Raw genomic sequence first — 22,832 nt, 5'->3', positions numbered from 1 at the left:
TGAGGCACTTAAAGGATTCTTCCCTTGTTTCTGAGCTTGTTCATCTTTCTCTTTTTGACATCGTCAATGCGTTTCTGGAGGTTCTTCTTTCTCTTCTCTTGCTTCTGAAATTAAATGCTTTTATGACGTGTTTTTAAGATGTTTGCTCCAGTTCACTGAAAACTCTTATCGGTGCCCTAGATCTCGTTGCATATAAGCTCGACGAGTCCACCAAGAAACAGTATTCTGAGAAAAACTCCTCGAAGAACACATCAACACAATGGCGGACAAGTCGGCTTACATGAGCGCTGGTGGATACAGCTCCGGCTACATGGGATCAAACGCTTCGTCGTCAGGATACGCTCGTGAAGACTACGCATCAGGAGGAAGCGGTGGTGGAGCCAGCAACAACAACAATCAAGGAACTGGAGGAAATACCAACCCAGGACAACAAGTTTTCAAGGCTCGTACTGATCAATCGTGCTATCTCGGACCATAATTATCGGGACGTGTCAGAGACAAGCCAAAATGGCCACTTCAAATGCCGCCTTTTATTCGACTTTTGACTCACAATAAAATGTGTATTCAAATTAATTGTTAGTTTTACATTACAGATTTTAACCTTATTTTACACTAACCGTTTCCTTTTCTCCGTCGATTTTCTTGTCACGGTTCTCCCACTTCTGCTTCTTTCTGTCCTTCAGCTTATTCTTCTTAGCAAGAGCCTTTTTCAGCATTTCCAGATTGTCTTTAACTTTTCCACCAGCAGCCCTCTTCAATGTTTTCTCCCATTTCAACTCATCTTCCATAATGGTTGCTTTGTGTGGATCTGCTTCTCGTACTTTTGCGATAGTGGCTTTTGTTTCTTCGACTTTAGCAATAAGAGACTTGTAATCTCTTCCAGTTAGCTTAAGAGCTCGGTCTTTCTTGGCCGTCTGTAAACCACGATTGTTGTAATTGAAGAATAACGCGATCTACTCACTCTTTGCCTCTTTCCTCTTTGCTTGTCCTCTTTGATTACAAATTTGAGATTGTTGAAAGTGATACCCGATTTTTTCTTCTCTGATCCATCGTTCTCAACGTTCTCAATGACTTCTGTCTTGCTGAAATAAAACAATCATTGACGAAAATAAATAAAATGTATTACATTTTTGGAGTCTCTTCCTTTACTTTCTTCTCCTCGGCGCGTCTTTGTTTCAATTTGAGTTTACTTTCTCTTCGTTTCAAACGTTTCTCTTCTACAAGCTTCTCAGCCATTGCAGCAGTTACCTTAGCCGGCCCTTTTCCTTTTCGTTCAGTTTTCATTTCTTTCAGCTTTTTTTGAAGACGGAGTAACGCGATTTGACGCTTGATTTCAGGCGATTCATTATCTTCGTCTTCCTCCAACTGTTTGATTTCATTGTCAATTTTATCATTAGATTTGAGGGTTGATGTGCTCACAACTTTGGGTTTTTTCGCTGGAACCTCATCTTCTTCCTCATCTGTCGAGTCCTCGTCTCCATCCTTATCTTCAGCCTTTCTACCATCTCCTGTATTATCATCATCCTCGTCGTCATCATCAGAAGATTCTGCTTGCTTGAGCTTTTTCGGAACTGGCTCTTGACCCTCGTTTATATCATTTTTATCATCGTCATTTTCCTCTTCATCGGAAGAATCTTCGGAGTCTGATGTTGGCTTATTTTCTTCCTTCTTAATTTTTTTCGACTTGGAGACATCCTTTTTCTCGTCTCCTGCAGATGTTCTCTTTATTGGTGTCACGTTTTTCTGCGGTTGTACTTTCGAATGCTGTTTGCTGTTTGACATCCATTCAAGTACTTCTTGGACAGTGTTTGGAACTAATCCTAATCCTTTTGCCAAGTGCTGTTTTTGTTGTGCTGGCATGGATTTTCTTTCTTCTTAAATTGTTTAAAATTAAAAAAGAATACTAGAACATTAAACAACCTACTTTTGCTAAGCTGACGATTAACCAAGCTGTGTTTTCGCATTTTCAGCGATTCTTTGACGTCGTCATCAAAGCCCCACGAACTGACAGGAATCAGATTGCAGAAAGACATCATCTGAAGGAAAGTTTTTTTTTTTCGTTTTTTAGTATGATGGCATACTTGTCTTTCTAGAATGTCCACGGCATCTGGCTCAGTTTTTGATGACTCTGCCATCTGAAAACTTGAGAAATGTGGGTTAATGAATAATTTGCAGGAACTCATCGGGAAAAATACAAAAAAGCAAAGGTAAAAATTTCCTGCTAAACTACTAACCCCCGTTATTTCGGAGTGTCGTTGTAAACTTGTAATCATTCGCATTAACAACCTTGTTCTAAAAAAAAATTCCCAAAAAGTTCAACTATCGTTAAGGATAACTTCTTACAACTTGTAATTTTAATAAAAACTCTTTTTTCAGATGGGCATCGATTCCTACAACCCGACAGTTCGTGCACGTCTAGCTAATGCATCGAAAACACGTGTATTGAGTCTGAAAGAATCTGCACTACACCGAATCCCAGAAGATGTTAAAGCTTTGCAAACGTTGAAACACTTAGATCTTAGTATCAACTATCTTCTAGTGATACCCGAATACATTGGATCAATGTCTCATCTCAAACAACTGAATCTATCTCAAAACCAGCTTGGTTGGCTTGCACTGGCTCGATAATAATTATATTATATTTTTCAGAATCGCTTCCCTTAGAACTTGGATTTCTGCCCTGTCTTGAAGTTTTCAATGTATCACAAAATAAGTTGACAGATTTGCCCGATTTGTCGAAATGCGTTGCTTTGAAAACAGTGGATTTTACTGAAAATCAATTCACAACGTTTCCGGAAGGCATTTGTCAGTGTCCAAATATTGAAACTTGTATATTCACTGAGAACAGAATAGAAGTACTTCCCGATCAGGTTAGTTCAATTCACCAACTTCCTTTATTCATTTTTTCAGATTCACTCTCTACGGGCGATCAGCTTAATCCTCAACAAAAACCGGCTTACTTCGCTTAACACCGTTAATTTGCTGCGCTGCGAACGCTTGCGCGCAGTCAATGTCGACGATAATCAATTGAATTGTGATGAAATCGAGCAGTTTGTCTCAAAAGCACCTCGTGAAATTCGTATTTCGTTTGAAAGAAATGTGTCGAAGATACACACTACCGATTTACTGGTTTGTTTTTAAAATTAAAGTTGAAATATTGATTCTGTTTTTGAAACTAAGCCCTTTTAAAGAATGTGATATATTTATACTTTATTAAAATTAAAATTCATTGAAAACGGAAAATGTGTTGAAAGTTTCCCTAACCATCTTCCTAGAGTATACAGTGTTTGCACAGAATACACCGAATCCCACGACACATTCTTCATTCGGTGTTATTTTTCTCTGGTTTTTGATCATAAATTTTTAACAGGAAATGGGAAACGACTCTTCAAAATCCAAATCAGTGGCCAGTAGTGCTCGGAAACTAATCGGTATAACAAATCCAATTTTTCTTACACAATTCGATATAATTTAGGTCAGCCGGGCCCTTCCACATCAACTGTCAATAAGCACCTTGAGATGGCAACGAAAAGTCGTATTTTACAACTGAAAGGAACAGGTCTGAAAAAGATTCCGGATGAGATCGAACAGTTAGCTGAAGTTCTTCGAAATCTGGAGCTCAGTGAGAATAAAATACGTGAAATTCCATTGTTCATTGGACAATTCACACAACTGAAGCAGCTCCATTTGTCCAATAATTGCCTCGAATTGCTTCCCGATGAAATAGGGTCGATGAAAAAATTAGAAATCCTGAACTTGGCTGGAAATAAGATTAAGTCGCTGCCTGATACCATTGTCGGATGCACAGATTTGCGTACAATCGACGTATCATCTAACTGCTTCGAGATGTTTCCAGTCGCGATCATTTCGTGCTTACAGCTAGATCTGCTTAATTTGAACGGAAATCAAATTGAGACTCTTCCAGATGAAGTGAGTTCTTCAAATAACACAAAAATCCTCAAAATTTTTGACAGGTATCGGAATTAAAAGTAATCGAACTGAGTCTCAGTCAAAATCGACTCAAATCATTGAATCCAGCGAATCTCACCAAAGCGCAACGATTAAGAACGCTCCGAGTTGATGAAAATTGTTTGGAAAAGTCGGAATTCACACGCGAGTTGCTCGAGTCTTCTATAATATCCGTGATCGCTTACGATGGAAATCGTTTCCAGCTCAAAGAGTTTCAAGATTTGCCCGGTTACGATGCATATCAGGAACGGTTCACGGCAACGAAGAGAAAGATTTAGATTAGTTCGAAAGAATCTGATGCTGTTGTTGCTTATAATGTCTATAAATTTTCTGTAAAAACTTAGCGAACGTTTATAAATTTTCACTAAAAGCTTTCCGACTCCAACTATTTTAGTTATTCTGCTTCACGAATAAATTATTTGAACTTGCCTGTGCTGTTTTTAAACTCTATATTGGTGTTAAATTTTCCCACAACGTTTACTTTGTAAAATTCTTTAAACTTCAAAGTTTCATTCACATAAATTCACGAGTGAGTAGAAAAATTCAACAAATCAATATAAATGTACAAAAAATCAATCGAATGACACAATAAATTTGACACTCTGTGCCGAGTGGCGGAGGATAAATTAGATTCGAAGCCTGCTCATTTCCAAATTGATCCACGTAGACACGGAATTCACATTTCCGTAAACTCCTGGCATTCCAGGTCGTGCGCATCCTATTCCCCAGCTCACTACACCGGTCAGTTCCCAATGTCCATCTCGAGCACACATCAAAGGTCCACCACTGTCCCCCTGTAACGAAAGTTACATTAATTTTTGCGTGATCGCCTGATTGTGTACGCTGTAACATCGAATGTTACAATAATCATTCTTGAAATCATGTACTAGTTGTCACGTGGAATATTTCAGTGACTATTTTAAAAGCTCGAAATCACTAGGTGAGTTAACTGTTCGACATTGGAACCATATAATTGGAAAAATTATGTACCTGACATGAGTCGATTTTTCCATAGCTGTATCCAGCGCATAGCATCGATGGCAGATGAATGCGTCCAACATAATTCGGAAGGCCACTGCAGAAAAGAGTTGACAAAAGTGGAACATGAATTTCGCGAAGTGATGGCGCTGAGACTGCGCTTCCCTCTATTGTCGATCCCCAACCAGTCACTATACATAAACGATTTTCGATGGGAGGGAGACTTGGCAAGCAAATTGGTCGAGCAGTCGTAGATGCGTTAACTGGTGGATGGATCCTATAAAACTAGTATTGCTAAAAATCAGAAATTGTGGTTTTTTTTCTCTCGAAAACCCTCATTTTTAAATAGATTATTCGAGTGTCATATACCTCATAATAGCGAAATCATATGAGCTGGGGAATCCGATATTGTACCATGGATGAATCGAAACAGCTGTAACACGATGTGGACTCCCTGAACCAGATCGATGTCCTCCTACTCGGACAGAATACGATGTCGGGCGGCGGCTGCAAAATCAATATGACTGAAGTAATGTACATCTCAAGAATCGATAATTCGTTTCTATGGGATTAACTCACTCCTTCGCAAAACAATGCGCCGCCGTTAAGACGAAATTAGCATCAATCAACGATCCACCACATCTGTGTTGTCCGAGCCGTGAAAGAAGTTGAACAGTCCATGGCCACGCATGCGGACGAGTTTCTGTTCCTCCAATCAGACGATGATCCAGAGTCTGAATTTTGTATCTTTATTGTAGTTTTCAATATATACTCACCACATAATCGGCTGGTTCCTGTGCGGATCTTGTTTGAGCCAGCTCAGAATTCGTCGAGTGAAGACCACAAGCGAGGTCGTCGATGGTATTCTCTTTGACGTTTGTGCTAACTATACCGACAGTTCCAATTATAGCGAATATCCGACAGTAGACTCTCATCGAGGCGATTGCATAGGAAAAACTGAGCGAGCATGCGTTAAATGGTTACCAAATTCAGCCGTTGGCGCCAATTTCAATTCGAATTTTCTGAATAGATCAAAAAATAGTTGACCAACTCGTTTTCCGGTTTTAATTTCATCCTGCTTTCCTCTCTTAAGAATTCTTTGAAGAAAAATTGATATTTTTTTCAAATTGAACTTTTAATTTCAGTTCGGAATTATGCTGGATCTGACGAATCCGGATTCGGATGCTTCAGAAAATGGCAACAGCAAGTACGCAGACTCTTCAGATGGTCAGGGAGTTGGCACTAGTCGAAAACCTGAAGTCGATAAGTTCACCTTGGAAGAAAGACGAAAAGACTTGGCAGATTTAGCAATTTGGGTGGGTTATCTGATATTCTCGTTTGGTCTCATATCTTACCTTTCTCATTTTTCAGTTAAGTGGTCTGAACGGAACTAAACTAGCGTTAGATGACCCACACAGTCTGTGTAATGGTCGAGCGTTTGCAGAACTTCTTCACGTAATGTAAGATGAAATCTAAACTTCTCGTACTATTCAAGTTTTTGCAGCGACGATAGTTTTTTCGACGAAAGATGGCTTGAGACAATGCCGGGAATGCGAACGACATCAAATCTTGTTGTAAAACGAAGTAACATTCGTAAACTTTGGCGCAAAATATCGGATTATTATTCAATGCTCGGGCGGAATATTGGTCAACGTTGGTACGAAATTGGAGAGCGTGTTGATAATATAGAAGAAACCGATATTCCTGTGGCTGTTGACCTTGCAATGGCTGTCGTTGCGATAGCTCTGATTGGAACGAGAAAAGAAAAATGGATTTCGTATTCTCAAGAGTTCGCTAAAACGTATAGAAACGAAATGACTAACGTAGCTCGAATGGTTGAAATTGTTGTTAAAGAAATGCCGGAGCTCTCAGACAATGTCACATTTCACGAAATTTCTGATCTACATGATTCTCAGAACGAATTAAATTGCTCTCAGCCTGAGTCTTCCGTGGTTTCCAATAAGAATGGATTTGGAGAGAGACGAAGATCATCGTCAAACAACGATCAAGTACTCGTTGAAGCTCAACAAGAAATAGATTCATTACGTAGTGAAAAAGATAGTTTACTGAAAGAAGTTGAACGATTAACAAAAGCTTCAGACAATGCTCAATTCGATGACTCCATCAGTTCAGCCGTCACTATTCTCGAAAAACAGAATGAAGAGCTTCGTATTAAACGCCGGCAAATGGAAGAAAAAACACTGGAGCTGGAGGCTGCTTTGGAACATTTCCAATCGACAGTTAAAAAGTTAACTGAAGAAAATGACACACTCCAAAGTAGCCAAAAGGAGTTCAACATGCTCCGAAGTCATCTCGATTCCGCTCAATCCGATGTGGAGGAATGGAGAGCGAAAGCCAATCAATATCAAACAGATGCGGAACTAGGGAAAAAGCGAGAAAAAGAGGTTAAAGAACTTCAAGGACAAGTGAGTTCTCTAACATCGCGACTCGCGCATCTCATAAAAACTGCCACGGAAGACGAAGACAATAAAGCAGGAATAATGCAATTGCGAAGTCAACTTGGAACGATAACTGCAAATAATGTTGAATTGAACGTCGCTTTAGAATCTAAACAACGAATTGTGGAGCAACTCGAAATTCAGTTAATTCAATACAAAGAGAAAGTGAAAGAGTTAGAAGATAGAAAAGAAGATTTGATTGCTGAACGAAACGAACTTGAAAATCAACTTCATTTCAGTGCGTTTTTATTTTTGAATTCTTCCGTGATTGATAGTTTTTATTTCAGAAGATCAAGTGACTCCTCGTTCTCTTCATGAATCAATGTTCGAAGCTGGCAATTTATCTTTTGAGTGAGTTTAAATATCAGGTTTTCTTTCTACACTCATTTCCTCAGACCTTTCAGTGAGAAATCTAAATTACCCTTGGAAATTGAAAACAAACGACTAGCCGAACGTATTCATGAGCTTGAAGCCCTCGAACCTCTCAAGGGAGAAATCATAACGATGAGAAGTCAAAATGGACTTCTCGAGGAGCAAAAGTTAGTTATTAAGAAGCAAATGGAGGAACTTGAACGACAAGTTGCTGAACTTCAAGAAAAGTTGGCATTGAACCAAAAAAATGCAAGTGGGGATTCCGTTGAGCTGAGGATACAATTAGAGAAAGCTAACGTTGAAGTGGAGAGAATGAAAGAAGCTGAAATGCGTGCGGAGACTAAGCTCGCCGATGTTAAAGAACTTCTCCAAAAACGAAATGCCGAATATGAAGCGAATGAAAAAGCACTTGAACGAGCTAAATCGGTGATAGATGAAATGGTTAGTTTGAAAAACAATATACGGTATTGGCCATAATTCTAACAACATTAGCCATAGGTGTAACTTTGAGAATGTGTTACGGTATCACGGACTCTCCCAACAAGAAAGTTTTTAATGGATCATACAGATCAAAAATAAAGCTCCATTTTTGTGGTTGACAACTGTTTTGTATAGACACTCCCTAGAGAGTTATGTTCATTTCAAGACGACAGCACAAAAATCGGACCATTTTTCACTGAAATTGGTCGATTTGAGAGAGAAATTACTTTGTCGATAAGTAACTTGCTAGGGAGTAAAAAATGAAGTTCCACTTTTGATCTGTACGATCCATGAACATTTTACGTGGTGGGACAATCCATGACACCCTCTCAAAGTTAGACATTTTCAACTTCAACCCGCCAAAATTGTGAGAATTATGGTCATTACTGTAGTTGAAAACATTAAGCTCAGTTGCATAGGCAGTAATGTTTTCAGGAAGACCGTTGTCGACCTGTTGGTGAAGACAGCATAACATCAGTTCAAGCTTTCAAAGAAATGAAAGAAGAAAATGAACGACTTCGCCAGAAAGTGGAGAAGTATGAGATTGATTTAAACACAACCACCCAAAGTTACGAACAAGAGAATCGTTTGATAACAAGTGCCGCCTATCAGCAGGTATCATTCTTTAAAAATCAACCGAGACAAACTTTTTCAAAGGTATTGGACCGATCATCAGATGCCGTGATGAGTATGAGAGCTCAAGGTGGAACCGATGCACCGAGGACAATGTTAGATGCTCAAAAGGCGAACAGTGCTCTTCCATGGAGGTAATACTGAATTAATTATTTTTTGAGCTTTCGGGGATTCAATTTATCCTACTCCCGCTGCAACATATGTTTTACCGTTTCAGATTTTCGTGACCCTCTATCTCTCTGTGTTATATATACAAGGTAAACGTGCACGTCATCAATTCACGTGTTTGATTTATTGTGTTTCTTGCTAATACTGCTTCACACTCTGAAATTGCATGAACATTAATAGTTTTATTCATACCTATGTTACGCTTTATTAGAAGCTTTTCCTATAGAAATTCTCTTTCTCTTCCGCCGGCTACTGAAATAGGTGACGGCAATAAGGAAGTGAGTTTAATCTTCCAAGCAACGCCTTTTATAGGTCTCCCCCTACTCATAAAATCGCGAGCACATTGTCAGTGTATTTAGTCCCAGTCTGTGTATATGATGTGTCGTTTGATGTATAAATCAACAACCAACAACTTTCTCCCATTTCAGCTTCTTCGTACTCATACTTCTCTGCTTCATGGGTTGGTGCCTCATAAATATGTTCAGTGCGATAAATGCTCCTCCAATAGCATAGTTCAATCTTCAATGGCATTATCCTCTGTTTTCTCTGTATTTTCAGTTTAACAAAAAATCACTACTACCATGTGTATTTATTTATTTTTCCTTCGTTCTTCAATTCTTGTTCTGTAAGCATCCTACTGTCTCCCTTTTACTGATTCTGACTGGTGAAAAACACGGGGAACTCTCATGTTTTTTTTTGCTCACATCATATCACATTTCTTATTGTATCCTGATTTCAGACTGATTTCATCAACGGAAGTGTCGAATTCTCTTCAGTGATTTTCAGCTGTGATAGTCTGTTTTGCTCCCAATCACCCATATTTTATGTAACTCTAGATTCTGATTATTCATCTTATTTGATAGAATTTGAGCATCTCGCCCCCTCCCCAAAGTAGAGATATGTCTGTAAATTGTGCAAACCCAACCCTGAATTTTTAGCAAACTTGCTGTAATCCAACTGTCTCTTTCCATATCAGTTTTCTTTGTTTTCTTTCACATAGAAACACATTATTTCTCTCATCTAAAACCCTTCCCTTTATCACTTTTTTTTTCGATGTTTTCTTTGAAAATTTTAATATCATGAAGAATTTCCTCTCGAATTTTCTAGTGAACAGAGCGACTAAATATGTGTTTAAAAAGAGGTTTCAACCTATCATTTTCTTGTCAGGTTCATCAGCACTTTATAGTTTCTTCGGTTTCAGTTCCTCATGAGAAATTTTTTTCTCGGTCTGGGAAACGTAAAGAAATTAATTCCGGGAAGGAGAACATTTGGAACCGATTCGAAATTAAAATTCTTGAAGGTGAAAAAGTGCACATTGTCCATCACTACTTTGCCTCAGCTCTTTACAGAATCTTGAATCAGCCCCTCCTTCGAAACATCCGCGCCTCGTTTCGGATTCAGATGACAACTCAGCAATGTCAGTATTGATTCCACTTGTAACAGTAGATGGTAGAGATTCTGTCCTTCTGACAAAACGATCAATTCATCTTCGATCACATCGCGGAGAAGTATGTTTTCCTGGAGGACGGAAGGAGCCAGGGGAAACAACAACAGAAACTGCATTGCGAGAAACATTCGAAGAAATCGGACTGGATTCAAAAAATGTCGAAATTTGGGGTAATTTGAAAAGTGTTATCCGAAGACAAGCTGATTTCATTGTAACACCAATAGTCGGACATATAACAGACGAATCAATTCTTGATAGACTGATAGTTAAATCTGATGAAGTTCAGTCAGTATTTACGATTCCAATTGATGAACTGGCCAGAAACGCGAGCCTGACCAAATTTAACAGCAAGAAGATGAAGTATACTTTGCCGACTTTCGATTCGACTGATTTCAAAGTAATTTTCAGTAATTCTGCTCGAATCAATGATGTGTTTCAGGTTCATCATAATGCATCGGGAGAATATCTCCACTCTACTCAACGTGTTTGGGGGTTGTCAGCCGTTATGCTACATCAAGCATTAACTCTTTTGAATCCCGAAGTTTATAAACACGATTTGATCGTCAAATTTTTTTAATAGTGTTCCCTATTCTGTCCATCTGTAACGAGTTCGATCTTTGGTTCCCAATAAATCATAGTGTGGATATTTAATAGACGAGACATTCGTACGAACACAAAAGAGAAAAATCCAAAGGGGGGAGAATACGGCAACCGGAAGGTTTGTGGTTTAAAATGATGGGACAAGCGATTCAAAAAACAAATAAATTAGATGAAAATGTATATACTTGAGGTCTCGAGAGAAAAACATAATTTAATCCATGCGAGCCTTGATAGTTGAAACGTTTACTTTGTCTTTAGTAATTGTGTAGACGACAGCTCCCCATCCGGATGCAGCGTCACGCTCCAAGCAGGAAAGGATGGACTGAGCAGTTGCTTCAAAGAGTTCATCGGGTTTCATGTTCTCGCGCCAGAAGTCTAAATAGAAACATAGCTTTTTTTGTTTACAATAAATTTTACTATTAATACCGATAACATTCATTCAATAAATTTTCACTCACTTTCACAAACTCCTAGCAAGTATTCTTGTCCAGTTCCCACGGCGACGAAATCCCGTGGAGCCGAAACGCAACCAATTGTATCCATGCAACAGATGTATGGCTTGTTAGAATCATCCAAACCAGCAACGAGCGGCTCTGTGAAGTAGCTACCAAAGCGATGTTGATAGGCGAGATTTGAGATCATTTCCGACAAAACTTGTGGCTTGATACGCCTGTTCTCGCGAAGTTCGTAGAGATTTTTCCGGAACATAATCTTTTCGAGGACAGTGCGAGCGTCCGATTGAAATCCAGCAAGCCCGACATAAACTTTGTCCGTAACCTTGTGAACTTTTTTCTGATCAGTTGCAACTGTTGTCATTTGTTCTCCAATACGAAGATCCGAGGCAATACAAACACATCTGAAAAAATATTTTTGTCCTCATATCACCCGATTTTTTTTTTAAAATTATTGAATTAATGGAGCTAAACTTTGGATGTTTCTATAAAAAACCATCAACCAATTCTTCAAAGCCATGGTTTTCTTGCCTTAACGTAATATATTGCCCGCTTTTCTCACTTTTAACCAATTTTCTTGAATAAATTAATAGAATACAGAACAAAAACTACGTAAATCGAGTCAGGAAGATGAAAAATAAAATCTCCACTCACTCATCACCGGCCATGGCGACGACGGTTCCTCCAGTGTAGCTCATAATCGACATCTTCGGCTGATACTTATTGAGCTCAAGGCTACGGGAAAATCCTGAAACAATGTGAAAATACACTGTGAAAAAAAAACTCAAAAATGTTTAACTATATTCATGCAAGGTGACCGAAAGTATTTTGCTTACAAATCCGCAAGTGCGGCGCAGAAAAAGGGGCGTGCGCAAAAAACGTGCCAGGGTTGCGATATATTTTGTTGGTGAAAAAACCGACGGAGAAACTAAACGTTTCAAGGTAATAAATGGATCACGATTTTATATTAGCACAAATTTATGAAGCACATGAAAAACACAAAACTCGGATGATCCAAATATTGGGGGTCGTTTAACATATCATTGTGAACCGTTTCAGGATGATGGTGGAGATTTGATGAATAAAAAAGAAAACAACTTTCAAAAATTGAAGAGAATGTTGATTTGGAAAAGTATAATATAAGGTTGAGATCTGACAGAACGTAAACTCAGGGATTGCAATAGATAAGGGTCAGATTTAAAAGATGAAACAACGGAGGACATGAAACAGAGGAGAGATATTTTAATATCAGAATTGAGAATTATCAGAAGTAGTAAATACCTTGCCATGAAATAAAAATATGCAAAACTGAAAGGAAAAAGAGAAATTGTAGAGAACAGTATTGATTCATCGTTCCTAATAAGCGATGGGAAAGTTTTCTTCAGGAATTCTAAGACTACGAACCCGCTGAGTTAATGGCATAAGAGCCAATGCCCGTGGGTTCGTGAAAGTGGGATCATCAAGAATCACGTTTCGATTCGGAGGATTTAGCGAGAAATGACGTGGGTAGTGATCCTCATGACGCGGGATACGGCGATGATCAGCAGCGCTATGACGACGTGATTTACGAAGTTTTCCTTCCCTGGAGAGTCCCACTTTACATGCTTTTTCGAACAGAGAAAGACGGCTTCGTGCTAGCTTGTTTGACTGTCCCAAAATCAAATTGTATACTTTGTCACGCATCACATCACACATTTTGTGAGCTTCTGGATAAAATTCAGACCAATCGAATTCCGGAAAATCCTGTAACGATTAATAAAATATTCACTGCAACTTACTAAATTGAACTCACGTTGACAGTTACGGGACGTTTGGGGCTGCAAAAGAGTCCCTCGACAAAGTGTAGTACATACAACCCGCAATCGTAGAAATTATCTTGAATTGGAGCGTTATTCGGGCGAATATCAATAATTCTTGTTTCGTCGCAAACTTCTTGTTTCCCTGATGCAAATTTTTTTCCAGGAGCCTTTGTACTTGCATACAGCTCGAGAACAAATTTCTTAACGCAATAGCACATATGATTACGTCTACTTGGATCGAGGCCGCTCAGCGGATCGAAAAACAACATGTAAGTCTTTGGAGCGTTTCTTGAATTTTCTTCATCGGACATATCGACAATTGCGCCTGCTGGGTTTATGATTGCAATAACCATCCAGTGAAGATCTTCGTTGATAGGAATGATAATATAGTCTTTGGTGAAGAGATCCATTGATCTTGTCCAACGAGCACAACGCTGAATTCCGCCTTTTAAGATGCTCTCGTTGTCAGCAGTGATTGGCTTGCGCTGGGAGTAACAAAGAGGTGGAAGACCTTTCGTTAAGTTGGAGTAGAAAAATGTGTTATACATGTGAACTTTCTTCTTTCTGAAAAAAAACTGAGACTGGATTGAGTTGAACAGTAACGTACAATTCCTCATCGATCATATAACACCAAATGTAGGTTAACATGAATCCCATTACATTGTCATTAATGAACTCTTTACGATCTAGAGTCCGTACATCCTTGACTTCAACTGAAATTTTTTTGTTACAACACTTCTCTCTTTTATAATTCACGATAACCTGTTATGTGATCCTTTCCGGGAGATTCAACCCCTGCAGGTGGGAATTGGAATAGTCTTTCATTTCCTAATGCAATCGTGTCGACTGTACGTTTTTCTTTGACCGAGACACTTGGTGGCTGCAAATTGCTAAATTAATTGTAAAAACGCAGTTTGCACGGCACGGTTTCCTCAAATACTTCTTCATCTAAAGAAAAATCAGCATTTTCGAAAGCATTCAATCTTAGAGAAAAGTACCACCTGCCACAGAGATGTTTTCTCAACATTTGCCTTTTCGATATTTTCCACGAGATTAAAAAAGGCGAGAGCCTGAAAAATTAAAACAAACCCTTTTAATGAAAAACTCGTTAGATGAATATTTTCAAGATCTACCTTGTTTGAAAACTTAAATCACGAAAGACAAATGTTGAAATTTACCGCGCCCGTAACTTTTTTTTTTCAAATTTCCTAAAACCCAGGCAACGATAGTACATTGAAAAAATATTTACCGGTGTCGTTGATTCTCGCCGAGGAACATTTTTCTTAGACGATGATAATTCTTTGTCTTCCTGAAAAAATTAGAAGGTATATATGAAATTTGAAAACATTGAGCCCCGGACACCAGTGTTTTGAAGAACAGAACAATCCATTAACGATTAGACTGGGTTAGATTGGCAGGTCAATAGAAAATCAACAAGACTAAACACAACACAAAACGAGAGTATAAAGACAAGAATAATGCTCTCACAACAAAAATATTGCAAACCTGAGATAATTGGTTCTGGATGAGAGAAGGACTCTGAAATTGCATGACATCACCCAGTTGGTTGTTGGTACCTGGAAAGTGCACCATACAATACTCGAGTACCGTGTAACCATTTTCATTTTTTGTACTAGCTTTCAGACCAAGTCAGAGTACAGATTCGAAAATGTTTTCAATACAAACTACTTGATTGACTAATCGTGAAGAATAAAGATTACCGTATTGAGCCTGTTGGAGCGGCCAATTTTGATTGTAGACTGCCGTGTAATTATTCGTATTGAAATTATATGACTCTTCTCCTAAGTGACTCATCGATGCAGTAACAATATCCACATCATTTGCCTCAGAACCCACATGGTTGTATGGGTGAGAAGATAGCAGGTTTTGATGTGGCGTTAAATGTAGGGAATTGATGTCTTGAAGAACTAAACCATTGAAGTCCATAGCTTCATCGAAACTTTTTTGCTTTGCAAGAATGTTTTCGTTTTCGCAGTTGTTTTTTTCGACCTGAATATGAATAATGATGAAAACGCATAAATAGTTTTGCTGAACATCAAATGACTTCATACGTGTCATCATGCTCGAACACCGGAATAACTAGTTCTTCGGGTGCTGTTTCCATGTTCTGATAACTAACCCTCAACGTGTCCCCGATCGGAATCTCATTCTTAAAGACCAATGCTCCTTGTCCTGTATCACGATTCCCGAAATTGTGAGACATTGCAACCTTCTTAGCACGTTCCACAAAGTCTGGCACCCAACCTTCGCGGTTTAACCAACACGTATGCTAGAAAGTAATTGTTTATATGTCAAGAGCAGAAGACAAAAAGTGCAAAAGCAAAAAATGACGGGATAAAAAAGTTAAAACAAAAAAAGAGTTATGAACATGAAACACTGTGTCCGTGGCATGAATTTCCCCTGAGATTTACAATAATTGACTCACCTTGTGGATATCATTTTCCAACAATTTCCTGGAAATTTTAAACATTCATTAGTTTGGTTGGTAGGTGGAATATATCTTACCTCTTTTTGCTGATTTTCTTAGGGTCTGTGACTGCTTCTGGATGCGGAGTTTCAGTTGGTATTCTTGCTGCCTTTCCCTTCGAGTATTCTTCAAGCAACACTCATACTATAAACACTAATAGTATATGTAATTACCTTCACTGTTTACATGAATAGGCAGTTTGTGGTTTTTTGAATGGCCAAGATTTTTTTTATATCTTGCAAATCCAGTCTCGTTGAGCGTGTCTTTTATGAGACCTACGTCGCTCAAGAACGTAGACCACCATCTACTCTCCACTACTTGGATATTACTCCCATTTTTAGAAACAGGCGATTCCCTATGACGTGCCACTTTCTCGACGAAGTACTGCGACCATACTGAAGCAATCTGAAAATATTAATATTGTGTGATGTGTTGCCTAATAGACTGCCTATATCTAGGGAGCTGAAATTTAGTGACACGTCAGAAACTCCAACATTATATTTTTAATATTACGGCTCTGCCATCTTATGTCTTTTTGACGCAAACCGCATAGATGCTTCAACTGCGCTATTACGTTTTTAGCCAGTTGAATATTCTATTTCTATTTCTAGAAAATGCAAAAGTTTAGTTTGAAAAAAGGACTACCAACTGTTTCGTTCCCTTCTTCCCCCGGAATATAATAGTTAAACCTTTACTGTAGAATCAACTCACCTCGTTTTTGAAAATACTCTTCGCAACTTCAAACTCGAAGAATCGATCATTTATCTCGTTCTTGTCGGCATATATTATTTTGACAATAGTATCTGGGTCAGCAGTAAATGGAGACAAAACGAATATCAAACTTTTCGCCGAATTTTTGTTTCGTTTGTGTGGACCTTCGACGACTTCTTTCAAACCAGTTAGCCTGTGACATAATTTTTCAAATCCACCGTTTGTCAAGTGTATAATAATCACTGGAGATAACTCTTGATGCTCGTCCATCAGCTGAATAATATTAATTTCTAAAAAATTTAGTCGTAATCAACACTCACCGAAATCCGATCGATGAACGCTAATGAGAGAAATGCATGAACTTGTTTGTAGCCGATTGAAGGATCTGCAGCAAAACTCACACGCAAAGAAAGCTTATTCTGTAATTTACAAATAAGTAAGCTTTTTAAAAGTAAATATTACTTACTCTTCTGTTGTATGAGATTGTAATCTCTGGTGCCGCCAATTCCAAAGTGTGGTTTCCGAGGAAGACCTGATTCGGTAAAAACTGAAAAATAAATTATGAAAATTAACAGTAGCTTAATTTATGGTTTAATAACGTACGGATATTTTAATTGATTGGTCCTGTTTTCTGATCTGTTCCTTGATTTTAATAAGAGCATCTTGATTATCTGGCTGGTCCATTTTCCCACCACAGAGAGTTTGCACAATGGTGATCACAATATCGAGAGCCGAATAAATGCGAAAGTGGTGGCTGCTGTGTTCAAAAGCGATATGGCGGCAGTTGTCAATAGAGCGCACATTCTACAGTGAACGTCACGCGTTTTGCGCAGCAAAGAAGGTGCATTAATAGGGATGGATCGATCCTGTAGACAAATGGGGAAAGAGAGAAAATCTTTGACAACAAATTTATTATTTAGGTTGAGTTTTAAATGAAGGTGCGATCTGAAAACTTCTCGGATAATAAGAACAATGCTGACTAGGGAAGGATCCCGAGTCAAGATGGAGTTACATGTCAAGATGTATATCACTAAAATGGAAATTTTGCGCTGATTTCAAATTTGCATTCCAATTTTGCTAAACGATCTCGTGAAAAAAGTTATTGCCGTTTTTGTCGCTTCTCAGTGCAAAAATGAGCATTTTCAAGATTCCCAAAAATTAACATTTTCTTATTTTTCTCAAGTTTTTTTGTGTTGTACGTATGACTACGGATGTAAAGGTGGCTTTGGCATAGTTTGATTTCAGAATTTATTTTTAGAAAAATTTTTGTGGAGTTTCTTAAATTTTCAAAAATGACCCATCTTCAAAAAATTTGTCTGAAAATTTTCTGAAGTTCCAGCACAAATAATACAATTTACATGATTGGAACTGCACGTATAACACAAAAAAATTTGAAAAAAATGAGAAAAATGTTAAGTTTGAGAGTCTTGAAAATGCTCATTTTTGCACTGAGAAGCCACAAAAACACGAATAACTTTTTTTACGAGATCCTTTAGCAAAATTAGAATACACATTTAAAATCAGCGCAAAATTTCGGTTCTAGTGATATATATCTCGACTTGTAACTCCATCTTGACTCGGGATCCTTCCCTAGTGAAAATGAAGACCATTCAAAGAGAATAAATAAGAAAAGTATGAAAGATTTCATTGTAGGATTATGTATACAAGAAAGATGCCGTGAATCTCAGTAACAAAACGATCCGAATTTGCACTCACTCTAAACCAATAAAACTATAGTTATCTCAGATCAGTGGAACTCCAACAATTCGTTATCGTAAGTATCGGATGTTGAAGTCATTCATCTGGTCGAAAAGTTGAACACTCCAATCTTTTTACAGACTGTTCATGTTGCAAGACAATTATCAGAACTTCTTGCCCCCCATCTCAAATAAAATATAAATATCGAATACAATGAATGCCAGGATGTCAAATGTGAACCTCCTTCAGGTGTAGATGTAGGGATACAGTAAAATCGTTCAGGTGAAGAAATACATGTTTGGTTTGAGCTTTTGTCTCAGATCTGTAAAATCGGAAAAGTGTAATCGAGAGAAATTGGTGATTGGTAAAATCCGAAGGCGTTCTACAGTAATACCGCCGATCCCTGACCAGAAACACTCCGAATCTGAAGCACTGTCTCGGATCTCTATATAACTTTGAAATTCTTCAGACTCCACCCAATTAGGCCCAATTGATAGATGTGTTCCAATTTTCTGAATGAGAAGGCGATATATTTAATAGTCATCCAATAAACAGTTTCGTTAATTGCAATTAACAAATTTTTCGTTTACCATTATCATTGTTCGATTGATGAATAGATACAGAAGAGAGAAAAAGAGAGAAAAAGAGAACAGATAAAACATATTTTTATCACAATCCTATCCATGTTTCTGCGTCTCCCGCTGTGAAAATATCGGTAGATCTCTTCTTTCTCTACTTCACATTCGTATTTTCTTTCCGAATATTATCAAATCAACACTGCGTTTCCCACGTCTCCTGTAGGTTACTATTCATTTCTCATTTGTTTTTTTCATATTTTAGAAGAATTTGTTCATTTCATTTTAATTCAAACCATACATTTATAGTTTAATTTTCTGATTGTGAAGAGTGTAATGGGATGAAATGGTTATTTTACTTACACACCACTTCTTCACCATATTTGCATTCTACAGTATTCATCTAAATCGGAGAGGAGATATTTCATAGAAAAGTACAAATTAAATAAATGTAAACATCAGTCTGAAACAAAACAACAATTTCTGTAGATCATTTTGTTTTTTTAATCGGAAAACTCGCTAGAAAGATCAATTCCTGCACTCAAAAACACAATGGGAAAAGTGTTTCAATTCGAATAATGAATCCCTTGAAATAACATATATTTCCATCCACTTCATATCTATATCTTTTCTCTTTTTTCCGCTCTGTTGGCCCTATGTTAGCCATAAAAAATTCCAGTTCTTAATGACAATAATTCTGAATGTTTCATTCTGGTCTCACGAGATTTCTTTCTTTTCGATTATCATAAATCCAAAAATGTGTGCGAATGTTTCTGTCCAGCAAACCAAACAAAGACCCTCGTTTCCCTCCGCAATATATGGCTTATCATTTTTGTGATTGCTGAGATTCGACCGGATATTTCACACACTCTTCAACACTTCTTCAAAGCTTAATGTTGCCATTTTGATCATATCTAATATATTCAAAAATTCTTCGTTCTTTCAAACCTACCTTTTCATTCAAAGTTGGTTTTCTCTGAATTCCTACAGTATTGACAGTATGCATTTTCTGAGAGTGTAGAAGTGTAATGTCTCGAATTATAATCCTCTTTCCTTCAAAAAACTGTAACTTTTCTCCAACTTTTGTTCCATTTTCGGAAAATCTTATCAGTTTTAATATGTAATGAATTGTGTCTTATACTTTGTTTCTTTAAAAAATGGAAAAGAACCTCCCTCTGAATGGCTCCCTTACATTACTTTTTTTATTGAAAAGAAGTGAATCGAAAGAAAGAAAAAAAACGGAAAGAACTCCTCAATACCCTTTTTTACATAAGTAAAGCAGAGAGGGAAGGAGAGAAAACTGTTTTCTCTCTCTCTTTTTCTATTCCGTACGTTTTCCCTCCCTCCGTTTTTCCTATTCATTCGTTGTGCACCGTCCGGTGATTTTTGGACATTCAATGGAACGATATTATGTTTTATTCAATAGTTGAGTTGATATTTTGTATTAAATGCACTCTCTTCCACTAGTTTTTACACTTTCTATAGATGATTTTTGCGGTGGAAAATGTTGGTAAACTATCTGAAAGTGTGTCAAATTCATATTCATTGTTTCAAACTCGTTGTCAGCACCATTCAAGAATCCAGAAACTTCTAGACGTACTTTCTACTTCGACAAATCAAACTGAAATTAACTCGGAGAATTCGTCCTATCATTGAAACGTTTTCTCATCAAATACCTAGAATACTTCACGAACCGAATTTAGTCTTTTCAAAATCTAAAGATGACATTTCATTGTTCATCCCAAAAATTTCAAACTTCCAACGTTTTGCAGAATAGTTGTTCAAGTACATATAATGAAAAAGAATTTAAAAAACGGAACTATTTTCCAATTACCCATTCTCTTTTCTCTCTTTCTTCTTTCCAAACTTTGTCCCTTTTTCACCCATCAATCTCGTCTACTCTCCCGTTTCGCTAAGTGCTTCCTGACTCTCGGTCATTTTTTGTGCCGTCTCGTTCAGCTATTCATCTGTGTCTCTGGATTCAGTATAAAACTATTTCAACGAAAAAAAAGCTAAGTGCCCTCAGAACCATTAAAAAATTGCCAGAACCCTGGGGATTTATTTCATATAGTTTACACTGAATGCTCACTGAACGAGTATCTTGAGTGACCAGAACTGAGAAGATTAAACAACTTTCTGTCGAAACTTCCTCTCGAAATTCTTGAATTCACTGATTTTTAGAGTTCTATCTGGCATATGTCTCATGCCAGGATAACCGTATTCCTTATTTTCGTTCCCGATTTTCAAAGTAAAAAAAAACAACGAGATATGTGTAAATCTGATTTCAACTCCCTTCTCTCTTCTACAATTTTCCAAAATTCTCCCAAACTTTGTTTATTTATTCTTCTTCTTCTCTTCTTCGATCACAATCCCATTTGCTTTTTTTTCACATTTGTCTCAATGTTTCTCGTAAAATGTGTCATGCTCAACGTCAAGATGTCATAGAAAAAATGATGATCTCTTTTGTTTTCTGTGGAGAGAAAAATGACGATCAATGGATAGTTGTAAATTTGAAAAATGAGATGGACGTAAAGAAAAGAAGGAGGAAAAATAGAGAGAGTGAAGACAAAACATGAGTTGTGCACTTTCACTTCATAAGTTTTTTTGTCGTAGTAGAGTTCATGTTACGCATCCGGCGATTTCTGAATTTCTTCTAGAGTAGAAGACGTAGTTCACAAAAGTTTTTAGAATAAATTAGACGCAAATCGTGTCTTAACAAATATGAAATTTCGTGTTGGAGCAAGAACAAGCCTTGTCAAAAACAAGAGTTTTGCATTCTCATTTCGTGAATATCTCGTCAAATTTACCACCGAAAACAAAGTTTTCCAGAAATAACAAACACCTACTCAATTTTTCTGACAACTCGTCAGCGATGTTGGCTGTTTTTACTAGTAAGCCTTACAGAAACTGAAGTTCTCACCAATGTTTTTGTTGATGAATAATCTGAATCTCCTTTTTTCGGGTCATGCATCTTTATTGCTATATCACATTGTCCAAATCTCGTTTCATCTGTGGAAAACATAAGAAAGAGTAAAAGTAACCAGCTTCTATTCGCTGGCCTCAACAACAAATAAATGATAAGAGAAAAGTGGAGAACAAGTGTTTATCAATGAATCTTTTCATCCGTTTTGCTCTTCCACATCCCTTCTTTTTGATATCAATCTCATTGGCACCCACAACTTTTTCCCTTTCTTTCTTCTGTTTTCTATTCCAATTGGCTCTTTCCGAATGTTTCCGGTGGAAAGAGTAACAATTCATCGAGCGGAAGTTAGAGAATCGAGGGGAAATTAATTGAGAAACTATTCGTGTGACACTTCATACTTGATTGTTTCGATTGAGTTCACATGTATTCGATTGACCTGATTTCTAGAATAAAATTTTTTAGAATAAATCAGAGAAATCTAACATTGAATATACCAGTGACAGTAATCGAATCGAAGCTTGTTCTTCCGAAATATACTTCTCCTTTCTGTGAATCGACTAATTCGATAATTGACACCAGGCGTAACCGATTATTTTGCACTAGAAAACCCCTAGTCCCGTCTTGTTTTTTGTCTCTATTAACCTCAAAACTCGATCTGTTAATTATTTTATCTTCTTCTTTTCTCCTCCTATTTGTTTCTTATCAACTCATTTCCATGCCATTTCGTTTTCTTTTTTTCTTCTTTTACCTCCAATCGGCTCTTTTTTGATGTTCACTGATTCTATTTGCTCATTCCGCTCATCAGCGAACACTTTCTTACTTAAGATAATTAGAGGGTTCATCGTTTGCGAATTGAGTAAATAAAATGGTACTGATCGAAATATATGAGAAGAGAAGACTAGTAAAATACGAGTAAGAAAAGAGCAGTTCTCACGCCACAAGTACCTTCAGTTATTACCTCTTGACCCTGCTCTTGCAAAACTTTTCTTCTCTCTTGTTAACTCGTTTTCATCATTTAAAAAAGAAAGAATTGCTTTAGACTTGAATGATTTGGAAAGATCTGATAAGGTCTGTTTTAAA

At 37.5% G+C, this 22,832-nt stretch overlaps 8 protein-coding genes across 8 annotated transcripts; 4 read left to right on the top strand and 4 right to left on the bottom strand.

Annotated features, from left to right (window-relative positions):
- Nucleotides 1-8: 8 nt before the first annotated feature.
- GCK72_005921 (uncharacterized protein) lies at nt 9-2,135 on the bottom strand (the record flags this gene model as incomplete). Its single annotated transcript, XM_003108790.2, has 6 exons — nt 9-104; nt 618-914; nt 962-1,082; nt 1,127-1,874; nt 1,925-2,036; nt 2,082-2,135. The coding sequence occupies 6 exons, from the start codon at nt 2,133-2,135 to the stop codon at nt 9-11; spliced, it is 1,428 nt and encodes a 475-aa protein (XP_003108838.2).
- GCK72_005922 (uncharacterized protein) lies at nt 260-478 on the top strand (the record flags this gene model as incomplete). The annotated part of the gene is made up of 1 exon (XM_003108979.1): nt 260-478. One exon carries the CDS (start codon nt 260-262, stop codon nt 476-478), a length of 219 nt encoding a protein of 72 aa, XP_003109027.1.
- Nucleotides 2,136-2,376: 241 nt separating the features above from the next.
- GCK72_005920 (uncharacterized protein) lies at nt 2,377-4,247 on the top strand (the record flags this gene model as incomplete). The annotated part of the gene is made up of 5 exons (XM_053725394.1): nt 2,377-2,605; nt 2,650-2,870; nt 3,371-3,431; nt 3,476-3,930; nt 3,975-4,247. The coding sequence occupies 5 exons, from the start codon at nt 2,377-2,379 to the stop codon at nt 4,245-4,247; spliced, it is 1,239 nt and encodes a 412-aa protein (XP_053589588.1).
- A 348-nt stretch (nt 4,248-4,595) lies between these two features.
- Nucleotides 4,596-5,882, bottom strand: GCK72_005919 (uncharacterized protein; the record flags this gene model as incomplete). The annotated part of the gene is made up of 5 exons (XM_003108861.2): nt 4,596-4,763; nt 4,960-5,224; nt 5,317-5,454; nt 5,527-5,681; nt 5,724-5,882. The coding sequence occupies 5 exons, from the start codon at nt 5,880-5,882 to the stop codon at nt 4,596-4,598; spliced, it is 885 nt and encodes a 294-aa protein (XP_003108909.2).
- Nucleotides 5,883-6,101: 219 nt separating this feature from the next.
- On the top strand, nt 6,102-9,572 carry GCK72_005918 (uncharacterized protein; the record flags this gene model as incomplete). Its single annotated transcript, XM_053725393.1, has 8 exons — nt 6,102-6,263; nt 6,319-6,407; nt 6,452-7,644; nt 7,694-7,757; nt 7,802-8,219; nt 8,694-8,873; nt 8,916-9,025; nt 9,488-9,572. 8 exons carry the CDS (start codon nt 6,102-6,104, stop codon nt 9,570-9,572), a joined length of 2,301 nt encoding a protein of 766 aa, XP_053589587.1.
- A 902-nt stretch (nt 9,573-10,474) lies between these two features.
- On the top strand, nt 10,475-11,083 carry GCK72_005917 (uncharacterized protein; the record flags this gene model as incomplete). The annotated part of the gene is made up of 2 exons (XM_053725392.1): nt 10,475-10,903; nt 10,946-11,083. The coding sequence occupies 2 exons, from the start codon at nt 10,475-10,477 to the stop codon at nt 11,081-11,083; spliced, it is 567 nt and encodes a 188-aa protein (XP_053589586.1).
- Nucleotides 11,084-11,317: 234 nt separating this feature from the next.
- GCK72_005916 (uncharacterized protein) lies at nt 11,318-12,265 on the bottom strand (the record flags this gene model as incomplete). The annotated part of the gene is made up of 3 exons (XM_003109009.2): nt 11,318-11,481; nt 11,565-11,962; nt 12,213-12,265. 3 exons carry the CDS (start codon nt 12,263-12,265, stop codon nt 11,318-11,320), a joined length of 615 nt encoding a protein of 204 aa, XP_003109057.2.
- A 649-nt stretch (nt 12,266-12,914) lies between these two features.
- GCK72_005915 (uncharacterized protein) lies at nt 12,915-17,240 on the bottom strand (the record flags this gene model as incomplete). The annotated part of the gene is made up of 15 exons (XM_053725391.1): nt 12,915-13,301; nt 13,351-13,921; nt 13,965-14,070; nt 14,120-14,237; nt 14,607-14,666; nt 14,864-14,934; nt 15,079-15,367; nt 15,423-15,647; nt 15,804-15,831; nt 15,884-15,971; nt 16,019-16,250; nt 16,557-16,829; nt 16,877-16,975; nt 17,023-17,103; nt 17,160-17,240. The coding sequence occupies 15 exons, from the start codon at nt 17,238-17,240 to the stop codon at nt 12,915-12,917; spliced, it is 2,709 nt and encodes a 902-aa protein (XP_053589585.1).
- Nucleotides 17,241-22,832: the final 5,592 nt, after the last annotated feature.

This window comes from Caenorhabditis remanei, chromosome II, assembly GCF_010183535.1.
Source record: "Caenorhabditis remanei strain PX506 chromosome II, whole genome shotgun sequence".
NCBI lineage: Eukaryota > Metazoa > Nematoda > Chromadorea > Rhabditida > Rhabditidae > Caenorhabditis > Caenorhabditis remanei.
Note: the sequence above shows the minus strand (reverse complement) of the source record. Positions and strands in the feature narration are given on the sequence as shown.